The sequence below is a fragment of the Littorina saxatilis genome, linkage group LG4 (assembly GCF_037325665.1).
Source record: "Littorina saxatilis isolate snail1 linkage group LG4, US_GU_Lsax_2.0, whole genome shotgun sequence".
NCBI lineage: Eukaryota > Metazoa > Mollusca > Gastropoda > Littorinimorpha > Littorinidae > Littorina > Littorina saxatilis.
The window spans coordinates 6,280,791-6,302,091 of NC_090248.1; the positions used below are offsets into that span (position 1 = coordinate 6,280,791).

The 21,301-nt window shown below is 39.4% G+C and overlaps 1 protein-coding gene across 3 annotated transcripts in view; it reads right to left on the reverse strand.

Moving 5' to 3' along the window:
• LOC138963828 (dynein regulatory complex protein 11-like) overlaps window positions 1-21,301 on the reverse strand; it is a 50,405-nt gene that overhangs the window by 15,650 nt on the left and 13,454 nt on the right. For all 3 annotated transcript variants that reach the window (XR_011454930.1, XM_070335679.1, XM_070335678.1), the window contains exons 5-11: window positions 17,138-17,329; window positions 15,724-15,795; window positions 13,622-13,827; window positions 11,263-11,371; window positions 9,247-9,357; window positions 8,339-8,414; window positions 1,941-2,089 (exon numbers count right to left, since the gene is read on the reverse strand). Coding sequence is in view for 2 of the 3 variants with exons in the window: in XM_070335679.1 (XP_070191780.1) it covers window positions 1,941-2,089; window positions 8,339-8,414; window positions 9,247-9,357; window positions 11,263-11,371; window positions 13,622-13,827; window positions 15,724-15,795; window positions 17,138-17,329 (915 nt within the window). In the remaining variant the exon portion in view is untranslated. The remainder of the gene's footprint in view (window positions 1-1,940; window positions 2,090-8,338; window positions 8,415-9,246; window positions 9,358-11,262; window positions 11,372-13,621; window positions 13,828-15,723; window positions 15,796-17,137; window positions 17,330-21,301) is intronic.

The following is a 21,301-nucleotide window of genomic DNA, read 5'->3' on the forward strand; positions in this document are numbered from 1 at the left end:
TAGGAATAGGTTTCTTATAAGTCTCTTATATGAAAAAGACCCCAATTCATATAAGAATCATATATGAATCATATATGAGAACCTGCACTTCCAGAAACCTATAGTTCTCTTATATGTTTCTTATATGAATCTTATATGACTCTTATATGAATCATCACTTAGTTTCTGCATAGGAGAATTCAGGACTTAGAAAAAATATTGGACAATGCTGAATTACTGGCAATACTGGCTTTCATATATGTTTCATATATGAACAGGAAGTGGATGGTTTGCCTTGAGCATTATCTCCCCCTGACTGAACGGCCATCTTTGTGACAGCAGCTCTGTGAGGATGTTTAGCAGAAAATCAGTGAAAGAGCAGGACTAAAATGCAAAGTTCTTACAGAAATAATTGGACTTGATGTATGAATATGTGAAGAGAATGTTTATGTCATGCTGATGTTTGTGGGTGGCTGGCAGCCCAACCAACCCAACAGCTTGACACTGACAGGTTTGTGTTTTTATTCAAAATCCAGAATTTCCCTCCATTATTTGTTTTACTTTACAGTTCTGGTTCTGCATCAGGTGATCAAATCATGTTTACCAGCACTACTTTGGTTCAAGCAACAAGAAACTGTGACAGCTGTGCATATTCAAGAAAATTATTTGTGGCTGTAACTTGTTTGTTGTTTCTTGTTCATAATTTCAAGTTTCAAAGTATTGGATTTGAAGAGGACAATGCATGTCTTACTCCTCTTCTTGTGACCAGTGATTTAGAGATCTGTTTGTTTTTGCCCTCAAAATAAACACAACTTCAGTAAAGATATGTATATATATATACTGAACCAAAAGGTATTTTGCAGTTGGATTCATTATAATTCAAAGTCAAGACAGTTAAATTGGGTTAAGCAGGTGTTATTTCCCTTGTAAACACAAATGTAGGTCAAGGTCGTGTGTCTAGTATGAGACATATAAATATCATATATGAGACATATAAGAATCCTATAAGGGAGATGTAGGTTTCATATAAGATTCTTATAAGTCTCATATATGAACATTTCATATAAGAGACCTATAGCTTTCTTATAAGAGAATATAAGATTCATATAAGAGACCTATATGAGCTCAGGTTATAGGTTCATATATGATTCATATAAGTTTCTTATAAGAATTTACCTCATTTGCATTTAAAATACCTATAAGCCACATATATGAAATTGTCATACAAGACTCTTATAAGAATCTTATATGAAATTGGGTCCAATTTCTTATAAGAACGTTTCGTACGGGCTATTCCAGCTGCAGCAAGATAAAACACACACAAGGTAACACAATGGCGTGTCTTATTCCAGCTGCAGCAAGATAACACACACACACAAAGCGACACAACGATGTGTCTTGTTCCAGCTGCAGCAAGATGACACAATTAAAGCAACACAACAATGTGTCTTATTCCAGCTGCAGCAAGATGACACAATTAAAGCAACACAACGATGTGTCTTATTCCAGCTGCAGCAAGATAACACACACACAAAGCAACACACCGATGTGTCTTATTCCAGCTGCAGCAAAATGACACACAAAGCATCACAACAGTGTGTCTTATTCCAGCTGCAGCAAGATAACACACACACACAAAGCGACACAACGATGTGTCTTGTTCCAGCTGCAGCAAGATGACACAATTAAAGCAACACAAAGATGTGTCTTATTCCAGCTGCAGCAAGATGACATACAGCATCACAACAATATAAGATGCTTGATGGCTTGTTGACAGACCAGCTTTTTTTGTTGGTCCGAGGGGGGCATATCGTCTCTGGTTTCATCTTTATCGACTGGAGGTTGATGAAAATCAAAGGCGATATGCTCCCAAGGAACATGCCCCCAATGGCCTTGCTGTGAGGGAGCAAAACTTAAATTTCTCTGGCAGCGAAAAGTTAACGACCATGTCCGGTACTGACCGCTTTCAGGTTCTGCAGCTCCGTCCTCATCAGCTCATCCACCTGGATGCGAATCTCCGTCTCCACCTCCTTGCGCTTCTCTTCCTTAATCAGCTCCGAGTCGTGCTTCTGGGAGAAGTTATCATCCTCATTGCGGGTGTGCCAAACCTCTGCACCAATCACCAATCACCAATCACCAATCACACATTTGATGGGGAATAAATTCCTATAGTATTGTGCTGTCCTTGTATCAGTGAGTACAGAATTCTTTTGTTTTTTACCTTTGTTTATCTCAACACAGTCACTTTGTTGTTTGGATTAAGAGTGGTATATATTGTGGCTGACACTGTAATTCACAAACCTCCTATCTAAATTTTTAAGGTTTTTTGTTTTTTGATAATAATAATAATAATGGACATTTATATAGCATGGCCATATGGGTGCAGCTGCTGAAAAATGAAAAAAATGAAAAGGCCGGGGTCCAGGGGCCGTCAAGGCCCCGGCAGGGTGCAGGGGCAGTGCCCTTGCTGGAGGGTCACCATGCTAACAAAAAGTTTTTCACAAACACAGGAAATTACAGTCACCTCCCTTGTATTACAACTTTTTTACTTGAAGCTTATGAATTTATCATTGCAGGAGGTAAATTCTCAAATAATTGTTGAACCATATATAGCTTCAACCAAATGAGAAACAAGTTTCAAGTCACTGAGTTTGTTTCAATTGAATACCTTCAAAGGGCTATTACTCCTCAGGTTAAAAAGAAGAAGGTTTAGACAAAAACAGAAACCTCCAGAGTTATATCCCTTGCCATGCACATGCAATCTTCTGATGCTGCTTTTTAATTAGAAAATTAAACTAGACTTACGCTAGGAAGTTGAAGTTTAATTGAAATTATTAAGAGTCTATTGACAGGAACGGAGGAGTTACGTGAGTATTGTGCGCGCATGAGCAAGAAGTCAATGTTAAGAGCTGTGTGTGGTCACTAGACTGACGACTTATAGGGAGGGTCAGTTTATTGAATCATCATAAATCTACTGACAAGGGAGGGACGTAACTCCTCCGTTCCTGTCAATAGACTCTTAATAATTTCAATTAAACTTCAACTTCCTAGCGTAAGTCTAGTTTAATTTTCTAATTATTATTCATCTATTGACTACGTCACTACGTAGTCACGTGAGACTTCAGAAACAGTCTATGTGAACTCACACTCAATCAGACAATTAAAGAGTTCTAACTTTTATTCTCAAAGTAACCATCAAGAATTATCTGACCAAAATTTGAAACAGAAACATCTTTCTTGTAGAACTTAACAAACACTCTGTCACTTGCCCAACTACCAGCTTTGAGTATAGTTTTCAAGGGCACACCTCTCTTTTCTGCTGCACTACAACTCGCACTTCGTGTGGAATGTGCTGTGTATTTCTTTGTGTCTATGCCAGCACTCCGTAACACAGCTTTGATCCACCTGGAAAAAGTCTGTTTTCCTACAGCACAATGAGGTTTTGAATAACTGATGAAGAGTTGCTTCCCTTTCCTTAAGGGCTTAGTTACAGTCAAATATTTCTTCAAGTGACGTACAGGACAGAGTTTCTCATTATCTGTGAATTCGAGTATTTCAGCAGGTTCTGTGTGAAACCCAGGTTTAGTAGTCTTATGCTTGCTTGAAAACACTATCACACACTTCTGATCAAAAACTCTGATATCATCCACCATTAAAGAATGTAGAGCATGTCCCCTTTGACCTGTGACTAAAGCTACTAACATACACGTTTTCAGTGTCAGTTCCTTCAAAGAAAGTTCATGCAGTTGATGAAGCTTGTCAAAATAGTCTAATACAACATTCACATTCCAGGTGTCAGTATACTTAGGGAAAGAAGGTCTTTCTTCAAAAACACCTTTAATCACTCTGCACACAACTGGATGACTTCCTATCGTCTGACCCGATAGCATGGGTAAGTAAGCTGACAACGCACTACGGGCAGAATTGACAGTACTATAACCTGCTCCAGCGTCAAACAGCGAAGCAAGAAAGTTAGCTACTCTTGCAGGTGAAGCTATGTCAGCATCAAAACTATTCTCTGAAGCATAAGATCGCCATTTTGAAATATAGCAGTTATACACAGCTTGAGTCGATGATCTGAAAGACTGAATCATCAGGTCTGCAGCACGTTGTGAGAAGCCTTCCTGGAGATAGCGTTCCCTGATACATTGCATACCAGAAGTCGAAGGGAACGATGAAGAGGGTGCAGTTTGCCCGGGTGAGAAGGTAGTGTCAAGAGTTCCTTCCCTTCCATCTCCACTGGTTCCTGGATCAGGAGATTGTTGAGCAGAGGCCTATTTCACTGCAGGGAATGCCGCTACAATTTTCCCTATGACTTTGGCTAAGTATCGTATTGTCATTGAGAGTTTGGACATTGCAGTCTTACAACACGAAAGCAGGTCTGCACTCCTATCAGGTGTAAGAGTGGTAATCATCTGCTTTGAATCTATGATTACCCCAAGATACTGAACACAATGGCTGGGCTCAAGCACTGACTTTCCTGGGTGAACAATGAAACCAACTGATCGCAATAGTTGCACTGTATCAATCACATTTTGCATACATGCTAGTCTTGTCTCAGCAAGTAACAGAGAATCATCCAGAAAAACGGTGGACAGATGACCTTTCTCTCTCAAGGTAGCAAACACAGGCTTCAACAATTTTGTAAATTTGCGTGGAGCAAGTGCGAGACCATTTGGCATGCAATTAAACTGCCACATCTTACCATCCCATTCAAACCTCAAAAACTTTTTGTGGCCTTCAAAGATTGGTACAGAATAGTATGCATCCTTCAGGTCTATGGAAGCCATGAAACAGTCTTGCGTCACCAATTTCAACGCAGCAGCTTGTAGCGTTTCCATCTTAAAATGATGGTAAGCTATGTCTCTGTTCAAACACTTTAGGTTAAGAATCATCCTGTGTGTGCCATCTTTCTTTGGCCGTGTAAAAACAGGTGAAACAAACTGCCCCGGTTCAAATTCGCACTGCTCTATCACTCCTTTTGCACTCAGCTTTTGAATCTCTGAATCAATTACTTTTACTTCCTGTTTGTTCAACAAAGGTTGGTTTTTAAATGGACTAGATCTAGGTGTTGATCTAGATTTATTAAACTCAAGGTGAACACCAGACACGGTTTGAATGATTTCAGGATCTGAGGTTAATGATTTCCAGATATCCAAGAACTGCTTTATTCTACCACCTTGAAAGAGAGAGGTCTCCATCTTTATATCTGTGAGCAAAGAGGAGAGACATACAGATAGTTCTCTCACCTGAGAAGTGACAGCATCGTCATTTAGTTTCTCCTGGGGAACTGCGCTCTCTGACTGTTCTTTCCCCCAAACTGCCTCTTCTGACTCTGAAATCTGTTCTGCCACTGCGGCTGTCTCATGCCTAAAAAAGACTTTCGACCATTGTTTTTCCACGGTTTGAAGTTGAACCCTCGTCTATCCACATTCGCACCTGTACTCTGTGCATATCTGTCGAGCTCTTTGGCCTCCTTTAGCGAGTTTGACAAATTGTCACCGAACAACTGTTGGCTGCTAATTGGCACCGAGTCCGAACACAGCCCTATCATGTGTTTTGGGAGGTGTGGGCGTAGCGCATAGCGACGTCTTAGGGAGAGCTCTCTGCTGGCATGCCCAAGCATAGCGAGAGCATCCGAGTTAGCTTTGACAATGGCTTTACCGGTTTTCCCGTCTTTCATTGACTTTTCTCTCTGCGCTTTAAAAAGTGCCTGCGTGGATGACGTCACTGCAGTCGCGGCTTTTATCACAGCGCGTTGGATAGAGGCTAGCTTCAGGTCCGCCTTTTTTGCGTTCACGGGCAACAGTTTCCACACTTCAGTGTTTACTTTTGGCACTTGCAACTTCTGACAGTTGATGGGCCTTGGGTATAGATCTATCCTCTCAGCGAACTTTTCTTCGCCCAGTCCTTTGGCAAACCGTTTATCAATCAAATCCGCCATTGAGGAGGCTACTGCGTCAGCAGTGATTTCTTCTCGGTCTAGCTCACCATCAATTTCTTTCATCAAATCTTCGTCCGAACAGACTATCGAGAGTACGTCATCCTCAACAAGGATTTCTCCATCAGACGAGTCTGAGCGATAATGACTATCAGATTCAGAATCCCCATTGCTCTCAGGCTGATTCGATTCGACCTTGCGCTTTTTCATGAGCGTCTTGCCCTTCTTTGCATTAGGAGCACTAGCCCCCTTTCTTTTGCAACCTTGAGGCTTTTCAGACTGTGATTCGACCAACTCAGGGCCTGTCTGTGCCTGTAACCTACTTTGCTGGCTCAGCAGCGTGGGGTTCGAGAGGGCAGCGAACTTCTTTTCCCACTTGGCATCTAATTGTTGCATCAAATCTTGGATAATTTGTTGATTCGCTTGTTCCGAGCTAGGCTTCGGATTAGGTCTATCTCCTGACTCAGCAGGCCCGGCTTTCTCATTATCATTCATTTCCGACACACAACACAGGTGGAACCGGTCACAAGCCCTCAACGATTTAAATCACTGTCATTTATGAAAAAAGGGGCAACTCACCGTACAAACGAATTCCAAACACAAAACGTTAATACACAAACACTTTGCAGTCGAAAAAGAATTAGTCCTGCACAAAACCAGTTCGATGAACCACGATTTAATCCATGGTGTGGAACAGCTCGTCCATTACCTTCAAGCTCTTACCGCCAATTGACTTCTTGCTCATGCGCGCACAATACTCACGTGACTACGTAGTGACGTAGTCAATAGATGAATAATAATTCATCATTTTAGGAGTTAAAATTCGCAAATGATTGTTGAATCATAGCTTGAATTAAGAGAGAAATAGGTTTCAAGCAAGTTTGTTTTAGTTGCCAACTTTCTAAAGGACTCAATCTATCATAGATCAGGAATGCAAATTTTCTCTACCACTGAAGGTCTCTGAATCCCTGAAAGTGGGGTATATAAGTAGAGGTTACATGCTGAGTCTCAGTGATTATTAAAAATAATGGTCGAAGTTAGCGGATCAAAGCTCGCATTTTTCATGACCGCGAACTGAGACCATTATTTTTTATAATCACTGAGACGAGGTGTGTAACCTCTTTATTCCTCCTTTCTTCAGTTATTCAAAGAAAAGAGGAGTTTTTTTGCGAAAGTTTGATCGAATCCTATTCACTCAACCAGTCAACCTGTGCAGGCGATCGATTAATGCGCGGTTGTATATAGTTCCGTGCAAATCATTCCATTCTGTTAACACTTCTTGTCAGTTTTCCTATTTTGGACTAAAATCAAGTACACAGATATGCTGTTATTCTGCTGTGGCGGTAAAGGCAGATATTGTGTGTTCTGTATATGTTTTGGTATCGCTAATGATAATGTTCTTTCGTCAAGTGGGACTAGCAGACGAACTTTTGCACCCGTGTTCCAACGTTAAAAACTGTATGAAGTTCAGTTTTCTGGGGAAAATAGTGTATGAAACCGCTTTATGTTGTTTAAATTGATGAGATGTGTGCATTTGGTTGCGTGTGATCTGTTTATTAAATGAAATATTGTTGAAAACTGACTGTCGGATTGCAGTCTGTTGTCGAAGAAACTGAGTGAAATGAAGGGGAACTACTCTTGTCGCTAGACAAAGTATGAGTTACTTGCCTTGCAGGAAATTGCTTGTGATGAACGTCTGAGCACGGCAGATCTAGATTCAGAAAACAACCGAACTCATGGATTTTACATGGAGATTCATGTGTTCAGGCCTGTAGTTGTTAATTTAAATGCGGTATGTTTGTATTGTTTGCTCCAGAGATGTATACTTTGTACATTAGAGCGTTCGGAACTTTTCAGTCGCAAAAAGTAGTACCGAATCAGAACAACTTCTCAACCCATTGCACTATCGAGGATTCAGGCTGTTGCTGGGTCGTTATTTGTTTGGTTGCTGGGTCATTATCGAAAAATAACTACCCCTACAAGTTTACAGAGGTAAAGAAGCAGAGGGGGGAATAAGGAAGGCTAAATACACAGCACTTAAGATGCCACATTCACCAGTATGACATGACATCCTTCCCCCCCCTCTACAACATTGGCACCGAAATTTACACAACCGTCCCTCTCAGGCATGGTCAAAAGGTGGCTGACCTCTCATAAGCAAAATGGCCTTGCTCCAGAATTTTCAAAAAAACGGATTTTCGTCTGTGAGAAAACCTTAAAACTCCAGCTGCTTTTGAAAGTGAGACAAAATTCTTGAGAAAAAAACCTCTTACATCTCACTGGTGTCCTAGTGTCTCCCGACCTACCAGAAAAGTTAATCTACTATAAATAGCTGAAGCTCAAGGCAGGGAGACAACTCTGTCCATGCAGACAACTCTGCCGTGAAAGGGGGAGTACTGCGTCTCCCTGTCACATTACCTTTGTAATTTCCGGAAGCTTCGTTGACGGCAGGGACAAAGTTGGACGGACCCATCCTCCAGCCTTCATCCTCCTCCTATCCGTCAGAAAAGAAGAAAAAGTTCATAAGCTGCATGCATTCACCAACAAATAAACATTTGGTTAGCTAGACCAGAACATATCTGTATGACGGGAGAAAAAGAAACAAAGTAATATTTGTGCTCATATAAGATTACAAGAGACTCTTCAAAACTTGTAAGACATCTGTGAAACTCGACACACTGCATTCACTTGGTCATAAAACTGCACAACAGCCTACTGCTTATTCACGTACATGCATGCACATCTTTAAATCAAATACAATTAAATCATATCTTAATTATGTTACTCTAGATGGATCTTCTATAAAACATCAGCAACATAATACAGACTTTAAGATTTACAACACCAACATACAGTCCCGTCTTTTTGTTTGTGTGACGCAGACAATGAAACAAAGCCAGACCTGGGAGCCCCTGTTTTGCACTTGGAGTATTCTCAAACAAACTTGGTGTATTTTCAGAAAAAATAAGCGTACTCCACACAGAATTTGAACATCCATGATTCAAACATGCTTCACACGCGTCCATTGTGCCGTTTACTAAGTTTACCAATACCTTTAAAACAAATTCTTTTTCAAAGTTTACTGACAATAACTGTAATCATGGTGTCAAAACACTGGATCGGCTTCGGGAAGCACTGTCTTGTGAAGAAAAGTAGTCTGGGAATATTTCTCGTCATATTTTTTTCCACTGACCGTACTGATCGTATTCTAGACAACCATCATGTACAAAATACAGCAAAATCGTACAGGTTCCAAGGTCTGAAAAGTGTTCAAAAGTTAATAGCAGAAAACAAACATGAGTTTCAAAGACCAATTCATTCCTTACATCATCAACGTCTTTCCCCTTCCCTTTCTTGTCTTTCTTGTCCTTTTTCTTGTCCTTTTTCTTGTCCTTTTTCTTGTCTCCCTTTCCTTTGTCCTTCCCTTTTTCATTTTCCTGAAATTCAGAGGTTAGTGAGTCACCAAAGGCCATTACCGTAATTAAACTAAACTGATCCAGTGGTTACAGCATCAGCAATAATTAACAGCATCAATATAATCAGCGAAACAAGACAAACCCAAAACCTGAGCAAGGTGCTTTGTTGTGTCTTTTTTCATGGTTAACTCCTTCAGTTCGTACAAACCCTATGATATTCCATGGTTTCAAGTTGATTAGCATAAGCTGCATTGGACCTGAATTCAGTTGATTTTGACAATGTCTGGTGAGAAGACATTTTGGTTGAGTAAAGGGAAATATAACTGTCCTCTGCAAGAACATGTATAGGCAATTATTTCACAAGTTTAGTATTCGTTTGACAAGAAAAGCCGAAAATCCTTCCTGACAGTATGTGTGAAGGGAGCGCTACTCAGGCTGATGGGGTCTATGTCGACCAAAAGAGTGGGATTCCCTGTAGGTGGAGTTCCTGGAGGGGGATTCCCTGTATACAGGGAATACCACAGGATTTAGTTCCTGTAGCGTGTCGCTGATATCGCTGAAAGTCACGTGATGCTTGGTGACATCGGTAGAATTTGATGTTTTTCAATCATTTTGATATTTCTTAGAAATTTGAGTATGGTTTGCAAGTTTTATTGAAAAACTCGACCCTGTGGGATTCCCTGTATACAGGGAATCCCCCTCCAGGAACTCCACCTACAGGGAATCCCACTCTTTTGGTCGACATAGACCCCATCAGCGCTACTTAGTGTGTGCGTGCATCACCGTGTTATATATTCAAACAAAAATAAAATAGAATTAAAAGATATTTTTCTGTTTAGTGGCCAACATTGCATCAAAATGGAAAACAACACAACTTCATTGATAACTCCATATTTTTCCATCATACACAGAACAAATTTTCAAGAAAATCTAATGTTCATGATTTTTCATTTTATTTACAATTTCCTTTTAAAGAGTGTGATTCCTGGGATCACAAATGCCAAAAAGCTGTGACTACAAATATGTTAAACTTAAAGACAATTTTTATTTTTAATCTATTTATTTAAATGAACAAGTAGTTGTGATAGTTAGTACTGTTAGTGGACCATCAACACTTTTTTTCTCTCTCAGCACTCGATCTAGCCTACATGATGCGATGTAACTGTTAGTAGTATGTGAAACTAAGTCAGGCGCTACGATAAGCCAAGAGATGTGCAGTTGCATGAATCACCGAGACTTTTTTTTGCCCCAGTGATCAAACCAGGGAATAAGGACACTACATCATGCATAACTATTATAGACACCCCCCCCCCCCCCCCCCCCCTGTCAAATCAACACCAATGCGTGAAATATTGACAAACCTTAAGCTTCTCTTTCCGTTTTCTCTCCAAGTACGCCTTGCAGCCATTTAGAGCAATATGAATGACAACAAGAACAATATTCCACAAGAACAACTATTTTCAACAGTATGACAGGCAATGAATTGAAACAAAGAAAAGACATACCAAGTATAGTAAACAATTAAGCCATGCCCATCACATTTTTCAGGTTCAGCACTTTTTTTCTCCAACCCCTCACAACAACTAAACAACACCAACGAAAACAACAACAACAATTACAACAACAACTGTTTAAACAACAATGTTACAACAACAACATATACAACAACAACAACAACAACAACAACAACAACAACAACAACAACAACAACAACAACAACAACAACAACAATTATTAATCTGATTAGGCAATAAAACAACGAAGAAACCAAGAAAGCAAACTATGATGAACTTTTTACACACATTAATTCTTTTTCAGTTCTTTCTCAAACATCTCACAACAGCAACGACAAACAACAATAAACAATATGACAGGCATTACAAAAAAATTGACAATAAATAAGCCATGATAAAATCATCAACAGACCTTTTCCCTCAGTTCTCTCTCTAACTCCTCGGGGTCTTTTTCTTTGAAGATGACCTCCGAGCCGCCATCATCTTCATCAGGGAATTCTGGGAACTTGCCTGTAGCGTCTCTGCAAACAAAAACCATAATGCCTGATACAGTGGAACCCCCCTTTAAAGACCTCAACAAAATCTGAGAAAATCAGGTCTTAAAAGGTTAAATGGGAGGGAGTCTTAAAATAGGGGTGGGCGGGGATGTAGCTCAGTCGGTAGCGCGCTGGATTTGTATCCAGTTGGCCGCTGTCAGCGTGAGTTCGTCCTCACATTCGGCGAGAGATTTATTTCTCAGTCAACTTTGTGTGCAGACTCTCCTCGGTGTCCGAACACCCCCGTGCGTACACGCAAGCACAAGACCAAGTGCGCATGAAAAAGATCCTGTAATCCATGTCAGAGTTCGGTGGGTTATAGAAACACGAAAATACTCAGCATGCTTCTTCCGAAAGCGGCGTATGGCTGCCTAAATGGCGGGGTAAAAACGGTCATACATGTACACGTAAAATTCCACTCGTGGTTTCGTGGGAGTTTCAGCCCACGAACGCAGAAGAAGAAGAAGAAAAAAAAATAGGGGTAATTTTACAGACCTTATGACAGACCTGTTTACCCCCATAAGTGTTTTGGAGTAATGCTCAGCCCCAAAAATAGTATTCCTGGCACAAAAATAGTAATCATCCAGCAACGCAAATGACAACTGTGTCTGCGAAACGCAATCATGCACATATATCCATCATTCACACATCAGTCAGTTTTTGTAGTCATCATAATTTCAAAGAAGATCACATCAAAAGCACATGCATCACTGATTCTTTTTCTTTTGCTCGTAGTAGGCCTTTTTCAGTGTGTCAAGCGCTTCTCTACTGTACTTGCGCTTGCCGAATGAGTGAGGGCGAGACTTTACCACTAGAATAAGGCTCTCCAGCGTCTCATCAGACAGACATGATCTCAGGTCAGTCCTGTGCTTTTTCACCCCATTTTGCCATTGAAAAAAACAATGCCAAACATGTGAATAGATAAAATAAAAAATAAAAAAAAATTAAAAAAAAATAAAAAATTTACATTTTTTTTATAATTTATGAAAATCGTAGTCTTGACACGGATAGCGGAATGGCGTATTTTTTTTCAGAAAATCGTAATAAATTACGCCAAAATCGTAAGGGTAAACAGGTCTGTTATGAACAAAAAGTCTGAGAAAACAGGGTCTTAGGGAGGAAGTCTTAAATTGGGGGTGGGGGGGGGGGGGGGGGGGGATCTTAAAAGGGGGTTTCACAGTATATATGCGATGTTTATTATTTCGATTTGTATTCTTAAGTCTGCCTGTAATCAAGAAAACAAACATCAAATATGCCCTGATTTTCCCCACAGGCTTTGCATCTTACCGAGAGGGAGGAAGAGAGGGAGGTGGTGACTGTAAAGCGGGGACCACATTTGGCCGCCGTTTTGCGCTCTATGCGCCGCAGGCCGTTTTGTGCGTCGCGCGGGATTTGCCGAGTGGCCACACATCGACGATTTTTTTCACAACGCGATATCAGTGGAGCGGGTCACCTGACAAGAAGGTTCAGTTGCGTTCGACTGCCGCGCCGCGAGCAGCTGACGTCATCGCTCTGGTTTGCTCTGATTGGTCAAATTTCCGTCGTTCTATGTCTGTGTCATAGAAATTAGAACACGCGCTATTCTTCTGCAAATAACGCTTCGCGATCACAGCACGCTACGGCGCTCCCACGTGGGCCGTTTTGAGCATAAGTCAAGTGTGGACAGGGTCATACGGGAGTGTATGGACGGGCCTTAAGAGACAGATCGTCGCGATATAACCTTCGTGGTTGAAAACGACGTTAAACACCAAATAAAGAAAGAAAGTAAGAGACAGAGGAACAGACAGACAAAGGTTAGGTGACACTTGTTTCAAAAAATGTGTGAGAGTAATTAAACCAAGACAGCATTATTTAAACGTAAACTGTTTTTCTAAAATGTTGAAAGTGCGTCAATTCCACTTGGCATGTCAACATGAACTTGCACAAGGAGTGAATGTTATTAGTTAACCGTTGAAGGCTGTAGGATTCTAGGATGTTTTTTTGTGTTTTGTTTTAGATTCAGGATTTGGAGGGGAAGGGGGCCGGGTTGGCAAAATTTCTTTTGAAGAATTATTTTGTTTGTGTTTTGGTTGTTGTTGGGTTGGGGTTTTTTGAGGGGGGGGGGGGGGGGTTGGTGGGGGTGGGGAGAGGGGCTGTTTCATACTCACTCAGCTGTCAAACAAACTTGGTTGGAAGGCACTCAGAGACATTAACACAGTTTTCCTCTGACAGTTATTAAAAACGTTAGTTAGTTACCTGCACTCGATGAACCACTGTCTGATCTGGTCCATCATGGTCTCCTTCATGTCTGGTCCCTCCGTCTCGAAGATCTTGTCCTTGATGGTGACCAGGGCCTGCTGGAACTCCTGCTCAAACACGTCCTGTGTCCTGCGACGCTCGTCCTCTGTGCGACACGCAAACGTCTGCGGCATGTTTTTCGGGTTGGGCAGCGGAGGAGGAATCTGACAAAAGAACGGCGGTGTTAAAACGGTCATACAGTGGAACCCCCCTTTTAAGACCCCCAAATTTAAGACTCCCTCCTTTTTAAGACCTATTTTTTTCAGATTTTTCAAGGTCTTAAAAGGGGGTACACGTAAAAAGTCCACTCGTGCAAAAAACATAAGTGAACGTGGGAGTTTCAGCCCATGAATGAAGAAGAAAAAGAAGAAGAAGAAAAAGAAGAAGAAGAAGACAGAATAAATTGGTGTACAGATATTGGCTGTTAGTAAATAGGAGTTTCAAGTTTCAAGCATTGTTTTAATGTCCTGTGTGTTCAGACGCTGTAGGCCAATAACAACTCTGATATAAGGTGTACTAGACAATGTATAAACAAATGAAAATGGCAGCACCGCAAACACTGCCAGTGTTTGTTTATCATGATCAATTTAAAAAAAATAATTTCATTGAATCTAGGCAAAAGAATTTCAAGAAAAGATGTGAATGTTAAGCTAAGTGACATCTTGCTGAGTTATGTAAATCCATACCTGTCAAGCTCTTGTGGACTCTCACCATAAGATTTTGCTCACAAAACCATTAGTTTGCACCAAAAAGCATAAGACAACGTGCAAAATTGCAGAAGTCGTTAGATTAATCACCACAAGAACAAAATACATGCACACACACACACACACAATAACAAGAAATCAGCCTTATTTCACACATAATCAAAAAACAAACTTTTTTAAACACTGAACTGCACTGTTTTATGTAATTTTGAAATGCAAAGCATGTTTAAATGTAAATTGTACCGAGAATCACCTAAATTGTGCAAAGACGGCACACGTCCAACCTGGCAGTCACACATTTACACCCCTCACAAAAATGTTACCAGAATGCACAAAAACACCACATGATAGTAAAGGCACAAGACAAGTGTGTTTTAACAACATTCATTCATTGAGCACAGTGATTCAATCATGAATGGAAACCCCCACCACAATGTGCAAAAGAGAACATTTTTAGCCAAACGTACAGAACATGTAAAACACACAAGTTACAAGCCAGAAACTCATGTGTGTCTCAACAATCAAGGACAAATACCAGATCAACAAAAATATGACATGTAAATGCTTTAGTTTGAGGTCGCGCATATTCTATAAACAAGTCGTATATCATTATGATCGGTTGTGACAAACATCCGGTGCTAATTTTCGCTCTCTATACCTCTTCGAAAATGCATCACAACGCCCTTATTTCTATTTATATGGCTTCATACTTCATACAACGTGAGAAAATACTGTGTAGATACTAGAACAACAAAAATATGACATGTAAATACTTTAGTTTGAGGTTGCGCGTGTTCTAAAAACAAGTCCGACATGATTGGATGTAACAGAAATCCGGCTCCTTTTGTTTTTGATCGCGAGCTCTTCGAAAATGCATCACAACTCCCTTAGTTTCATTTCTATGGCTTAAAACTTCGCACAACGTGAGAAAATACCTTGAAGATACCGAGAACAACAACAATAGTACATGTAACTGCTTGAATTTGAGGTCGCGTGTGGTCAAGCGTGGTCGCACAGTACTCGGTCAGATCGCGCTGACGGTGTGGTGTGCACATGCGCGTTGCCTTGTACTTCCGCCAGATCAGTTACCGCGAGATTTTGTAGCTGTTACTTTGTTCTCGGACGAACCTTTGCGATCTTTTTTTATTTGACCAAATTGTTTTGTATAAACCGTAAGAATCTTCGGCTTACGCCGTAAGACTTGAAAAACATCAAAATTCCGTAAGAATTACGCGAAAACCGTAAGACTTGACAGGTATGTAAATCACATCATGATATCAGAAACAAAAACAAAAACTCCAGAATGAGTCAATCGTAACAACAGAGACATCACAACAACCACAGAATTCTTACCATTCCAATGAACATCATCTCTTCCTCCCTCTCTTTCTTGGTTTTACGTCGTTGGGCAAAACCTTTCCAGATCTGTGACATAAAAATGCTATTTATTAAAAGTATCCCATGTGAACTCTAAAGCCAGCACATAACACAACATATGTAACAAAAAAAGTAAGAGAAAAAGACACAGCAAATACTTTGGCAGATGCTTCAAAAATATGACAATAATAAACATTTGATTCTCGCTGAATAAGTAGTTTCTTCATGAAATTAGAAACTGTATTTATGTATCAATTAAATTAATTCATTAACACAGCTTAGCCATTAGAGCTGCAACACAACAAAAAGATGAACTATTATAACACAAACTACTTTCAGACTTTACACAATGATGGATTAGATGCTAAATGCTCCTACTGTAACAAAGCAGACACCATAATTATGAGAAAGGCAGACATTGTGAACAATCTCTTTCTCACATTAAACTGGCAAAAACAATAAAAGAAAAACCTCAATCACACCAAAAGTAATAATTACAGCAGAACCCCCCTTTTATGACCTCCAACAGTCAGAGAAAACCAGGTCTTAAAAAAGGAGGGAGTCTTAAAATGGGGGTAAATTTACAGAGGTTAATTATGAACAGGAAGTCTGAGTAAACACCTGGTCTTAAGGAGGGAGGGAGTCTTAAATTGGGGGGTCTTAAAAGGGGGTTCCACTGTAGTGGCGACCAGGAGTGGCCCCTTTTAAGACACTTACTAATTCTGACTCTTCCCTTTTAAGACTTGGCTTAAAGCCATATGTACTCGATGACTATACACGCTAATTGCTTTACCAACAGCTGGAGACATGCTAAATTAAGTTCCCTGCAAAATATTGTGGTCTAGGACCCCTTCAATGTTGAGATATGTTAATTTTCATTTTGATCTGGATCGTCCTATTTATAGATTTGCCAACAGAGGTAGCGTTGACGCAAGGGAAATAACTCCGCGTCTTTGTTTACATCCAAAGTTTTTGAGACTCCAAAACAAGCTGTAATGCATGTATATGGTCCGCGCATGGCGACATATCGTCATTACATGGTCTTATGGTGCAATTGACATCGATTATGGGCAAACTACACTTTGTAAACACGGGAGCGCGTACATATGCCTTTAAATTCTCTGATTTTCAGTTGATACCTAGCTTTGCAAGTTTACCTCCATTTTCAGACTCGATCTTCCCCCAAAATCGGCATAATATGCTGTCCGAATGGCGGGATAAAAACGGTCGTACACGTAAAAATCCACTTGTGCAAAAACATGAGTGAACGTTGGAGTTTCAGCCCATGAACGAAGAAGAAGAAGAAGACTTGATCTTTCTCTTTATAAATCTCATTTTCTCAGATTTTAAGAGGAGCTAGGGTGGGGATGCATGGGTGTTTAAAGTTTACCTTTTGGATGCGCATAGCCGCAATGTCAGGATCCAAAGTGGGGGCGCCACGGGTCTGAGCCTGTTTCTCTCGCTCTTCCTGCTGACGAATCTCACGCATGAAGTGTGCTCGCAGTCTTCCCTGACGCGCTCGCTCGTGCACCTGAATGATGCGAATGGCTTGGTCCCATGGCATCTTCATTTCTTCCTTGTCCTGAGAAAATAACGCTATTTGTAAAAAGTATAAAGGGAGGTAAAAGAAAAGAAGAAAAAGCTTAATATGCACATGGGATTTGACCGGGTGCAAGTAAAAGAGTACATGAGGTATGCACATGGGATTTGACCGGGTGCAAGTAAAAGAGTACATGAGGATGGAGAAGGGTGGTTGTGGTAAGGGTGGTGGGGATGGAGAAGGGTGGTTGTGGTAAAGGTGGTGGGGATGGCGGGCAGAGAGAGGGGGGGGAAATATGGGCAAAGCTACAGACAAAACAAGTCGCGTAAGGCGAAATTACTACATTTAGTCAAGCTGTGGAACTCACAGAATGAAACTGAACGCACTGCATTTTTTCACAATGACCGTAGTCCGCCGCTAGTGCAAAACGGAGTGAAACTGACGAGCCTGTTCAGCGCGGTAGTGGTTTCGCTGTGCTGCATAGCACGCTTTTCTGTACCTCTCTTCGTTTTAACTTTCTGAGTGTGTTTTTAATCCAAACATATCATATCTATATGTTTTTGGAATCAGGAACCGACAAGGAATAAGATGAAATTGTTTTTAAATCGATTTCGGAAATTTAATTGTAAACATGTGAAAGAATCATCTTTTTCAGTCATATTCTTTCAAGGTTTTACTAGTCAAATCGGTTATATAATTCTATATCAAGGGGAAGAACTGTGGCCGTTTTCCACATATGCTATGTTTTTGGATTACTTCCCTTGGTTCCATGATCGTTTTACCATTTTGTTGTTGTAAAGATTAAAGTTGTATTATTGTTTAGTTATGCTTAACGTGTACTATTTAGTAATGAGATAATAATGTTTTTGAATGTTATTATTAGAAAATTTGGTTTAGTTGAAGATGCTAGGACATGTCTTTGAATCTCACTTTTTAAAAACCAGGAATGTTAGTGTTCATTAACTTTATAAATACATTTAGTGTTAAGAAATTATTTGGAAAATGTTTAATTAATGCTTGGTAATTTTAGTGAATTTTGGGACATCTTGTTTTATTTGTTAGGAGGTAAACTGATGTCAATTAATAACTGATTTTGGATTTTTACAAGACTTGCATCCTTTCTTTGAGAACCTGACTGAGCAGACAGTCCCAGGCCACAATTTGTCTGAAGTGAAAAACGTTTTTATTCCTAAATCAGGTAAGAAATGGCTTTAATATGAATTTAGTTGGTTTCTTATATATGCTATATACTGTTTTGAAAAGTTAGGTGATGTGGCATTTTTTTATTCTTAGAAGATGTTTGGGATTGAAATTGATTATATTGTACTCTGGAAAGATGCCAAACAAACCATGTGCTCTGAGCAAAATGATGGTATGAAGATACAGAAGAGATAAATTGTGACATGATAAATTAGTGTTTTGATGGAAATGATGTGATTATACAAGATGTCTTTTTTATGTATTAGTTGTTGGGTAATAGTTGATTATTATGTTACTAAATCACCTCCACCCAGGCGATCGAATTGGAGAAGACGACCCATAGAAAGGCTTAACCTGTCTCATCGTGTGGGTCTGGAACGCCTGGTAAATTGTCGACTATCCGAGGTTGTGACTCAGTCTTTGGTCACACTTCAAGACATTCCCATGTCAGATAGTATGGCGAGGGACATAGAGGATGCTCTTCGGACAATCATACATTTATGTTCATGATTATGTGCTGATTTGTCAATTGATGTGCTGATTTTGTTTTTCTTCGGCTCTTGTTCCTTTTGAAGTTCAGAATTTGGTTCTGAGGATTGTTTGCAGTGTTGAAGTCAAAATAGGATATTTTGGTGCCTGTGTGAACAAATATGTGTTGATGATTTTTCTTTTATGTTGAAATTTTTGCAGTCTTACTTAACTTTACTTGCTTATTGTAAGTTTAGTGGACAGTGAGATTTGCTGAGACTATAGTCATTTTGATTTCAAAAGAATTGTTTTCTTTTGATGATGTTATGATTTGATGGTGCTACAAGTTGAATTGTGGAGAGTAACCAATTGTTGTGACTGCTACTTGCAACTGTGTTTGGTGCTACGATGAGTTAACAAAAGATTTTGTTTTCTCCAGATGTCATAATTATAATACTCAGGACGGAGAGTATGATGACTTACATTTTTGTGTTGTGTTTTGTACTGTGTTCCGTGTGTTGCGAACACTGGTTTTGTGAACATTTTTGTGTGAAAATGTTGTTTTATTTTTTGGTAAATGTTCCACTTCTTTGAGAAATAAGGAAACATTTTCTTTGGAGGGGTGTATGTAAACATGTGAAAGAATCATCTTTTTCAGTCATATTCTTTCAAGGTTTTACTAGTCAAATCGGTTATATAATTCTATATCAAGGGGAAGAACTGTGGCCGTTTTCCACATATGCTATGTTTTTGGATTACTTCCCTTGGTTCCATGATCGTTTTACCATTTTGTTGTTGTAAAGATTAAAGTTGTATTATTGTTTAGTTATGCTTAACGTGTACTATTTAGTAATGAGATAATAATGTTTTTGAATGTTATTATTAGAAAATTTGGTTTAGTTGAAGATGCTAGGACATGTCTTTGAATCTCACTTTTTAAAAACCAGGAATGTTAGTGTTCATTAACTTTATAAATACATTTAGTGTTAAGAAATTATTTGCAAAATGTTTAATTAATGCTTGGTAATTTTAGTGAATTTTGGGACATCTTGTTTTATTTGTTAGGAGGTAAACTGATGTCAATTAATAACTGATTTTGGATTTTTACAAGACTTGCATCCTTTCTTTGAGAACCTGACTGAGCAGACAGTCCCAGGCCACAATTTGTCTGAAGTGAAAAACGTTTTTATTCCTAAATCAGGTAAGAAATGGCTTTAATATGAATTTAGTTGGTTTCTTATATATGCTATATACTGTTTTGAAAAGTTAGGTGATGTGGCATTTTTTTATTCTTAGAAGATGTTTGGGATTGAAATTGATTATATTGTACTCTGGAAAGATGCCAAATAAACCATGTGCTCTGAGCAAAATGATGGTATGAAGATACAGAAGAGATAAATTGTGACATGATAAATTAGTGTTTTGATGGAAATGAGGTGATTATACAAGATGTCTTTTTTATGTATTAGTTGTTGGGTAATAGTTGATTATTATGTTACTAAATCACCTCCACCCAGGCGATCGAATTGGAGAAGACGACCCATAGAAAGGCTTAACCTGTCTCATCGTGTGGGTCTGGAACGCCTGGTAAATTGTCGACTATCCGAGGTTGTGACTCAGTCTTTGGTCACACTTCAAGACATTCCCATGTCAGATAGTATGGCGAGGGACATAGAGGATGCTCTTCGGACAATCATACATTTATGTTCATGATTATGTGCTGATTTGTCAATTGATGTGCTGATTTTGTTTTCTTCGGCTCTTGTTCCTTTTGAAGTTCAGAATTTGGTTCTGAGGATTGTTTGCAGTGTTGAAGTCAAAATAGGATATTTTGGTGCCTGTGTGAACAAATATGTGTTGATGATTTTTCTTTTATGTTGAAATTTTTGCAGTCTTACTTAACTTTACTTGCTTATTGTAAGTTTAGTGGACAGTGAGATTTGCTGAGACTATAGTCATTTTGATTTCAAAAGAATTGTTTTCTTTTGATGATGTTATGATTTGATGGTGCTACAAGTTGAATTGTGGAGAGTAACCAATTGTTGTGACTGCTACTTGCAACTGTGTTTGGTGCTACGATGAGTTAACAAAAGATTTTGTTTTCTCCAGATGTCATAATTATAATACTCATGAAGGAGAGTATGATGACTTACATTTTTGTGTTGCGTTTTGTACTGTGTTCCGTGTGTTGCGAACACTGGTTTTGTGAACATTTTTGTGTGAAAATGTTGTTTTATTTTTGGTAAATGTTCCACTTCTTTGAGAAATAAGGAAACATTTTCTTTGGAGGGGTGTATGTAAACATGTGAAAGAATCATCTTTTTCAGTCATATTCTTTCAAGGTTT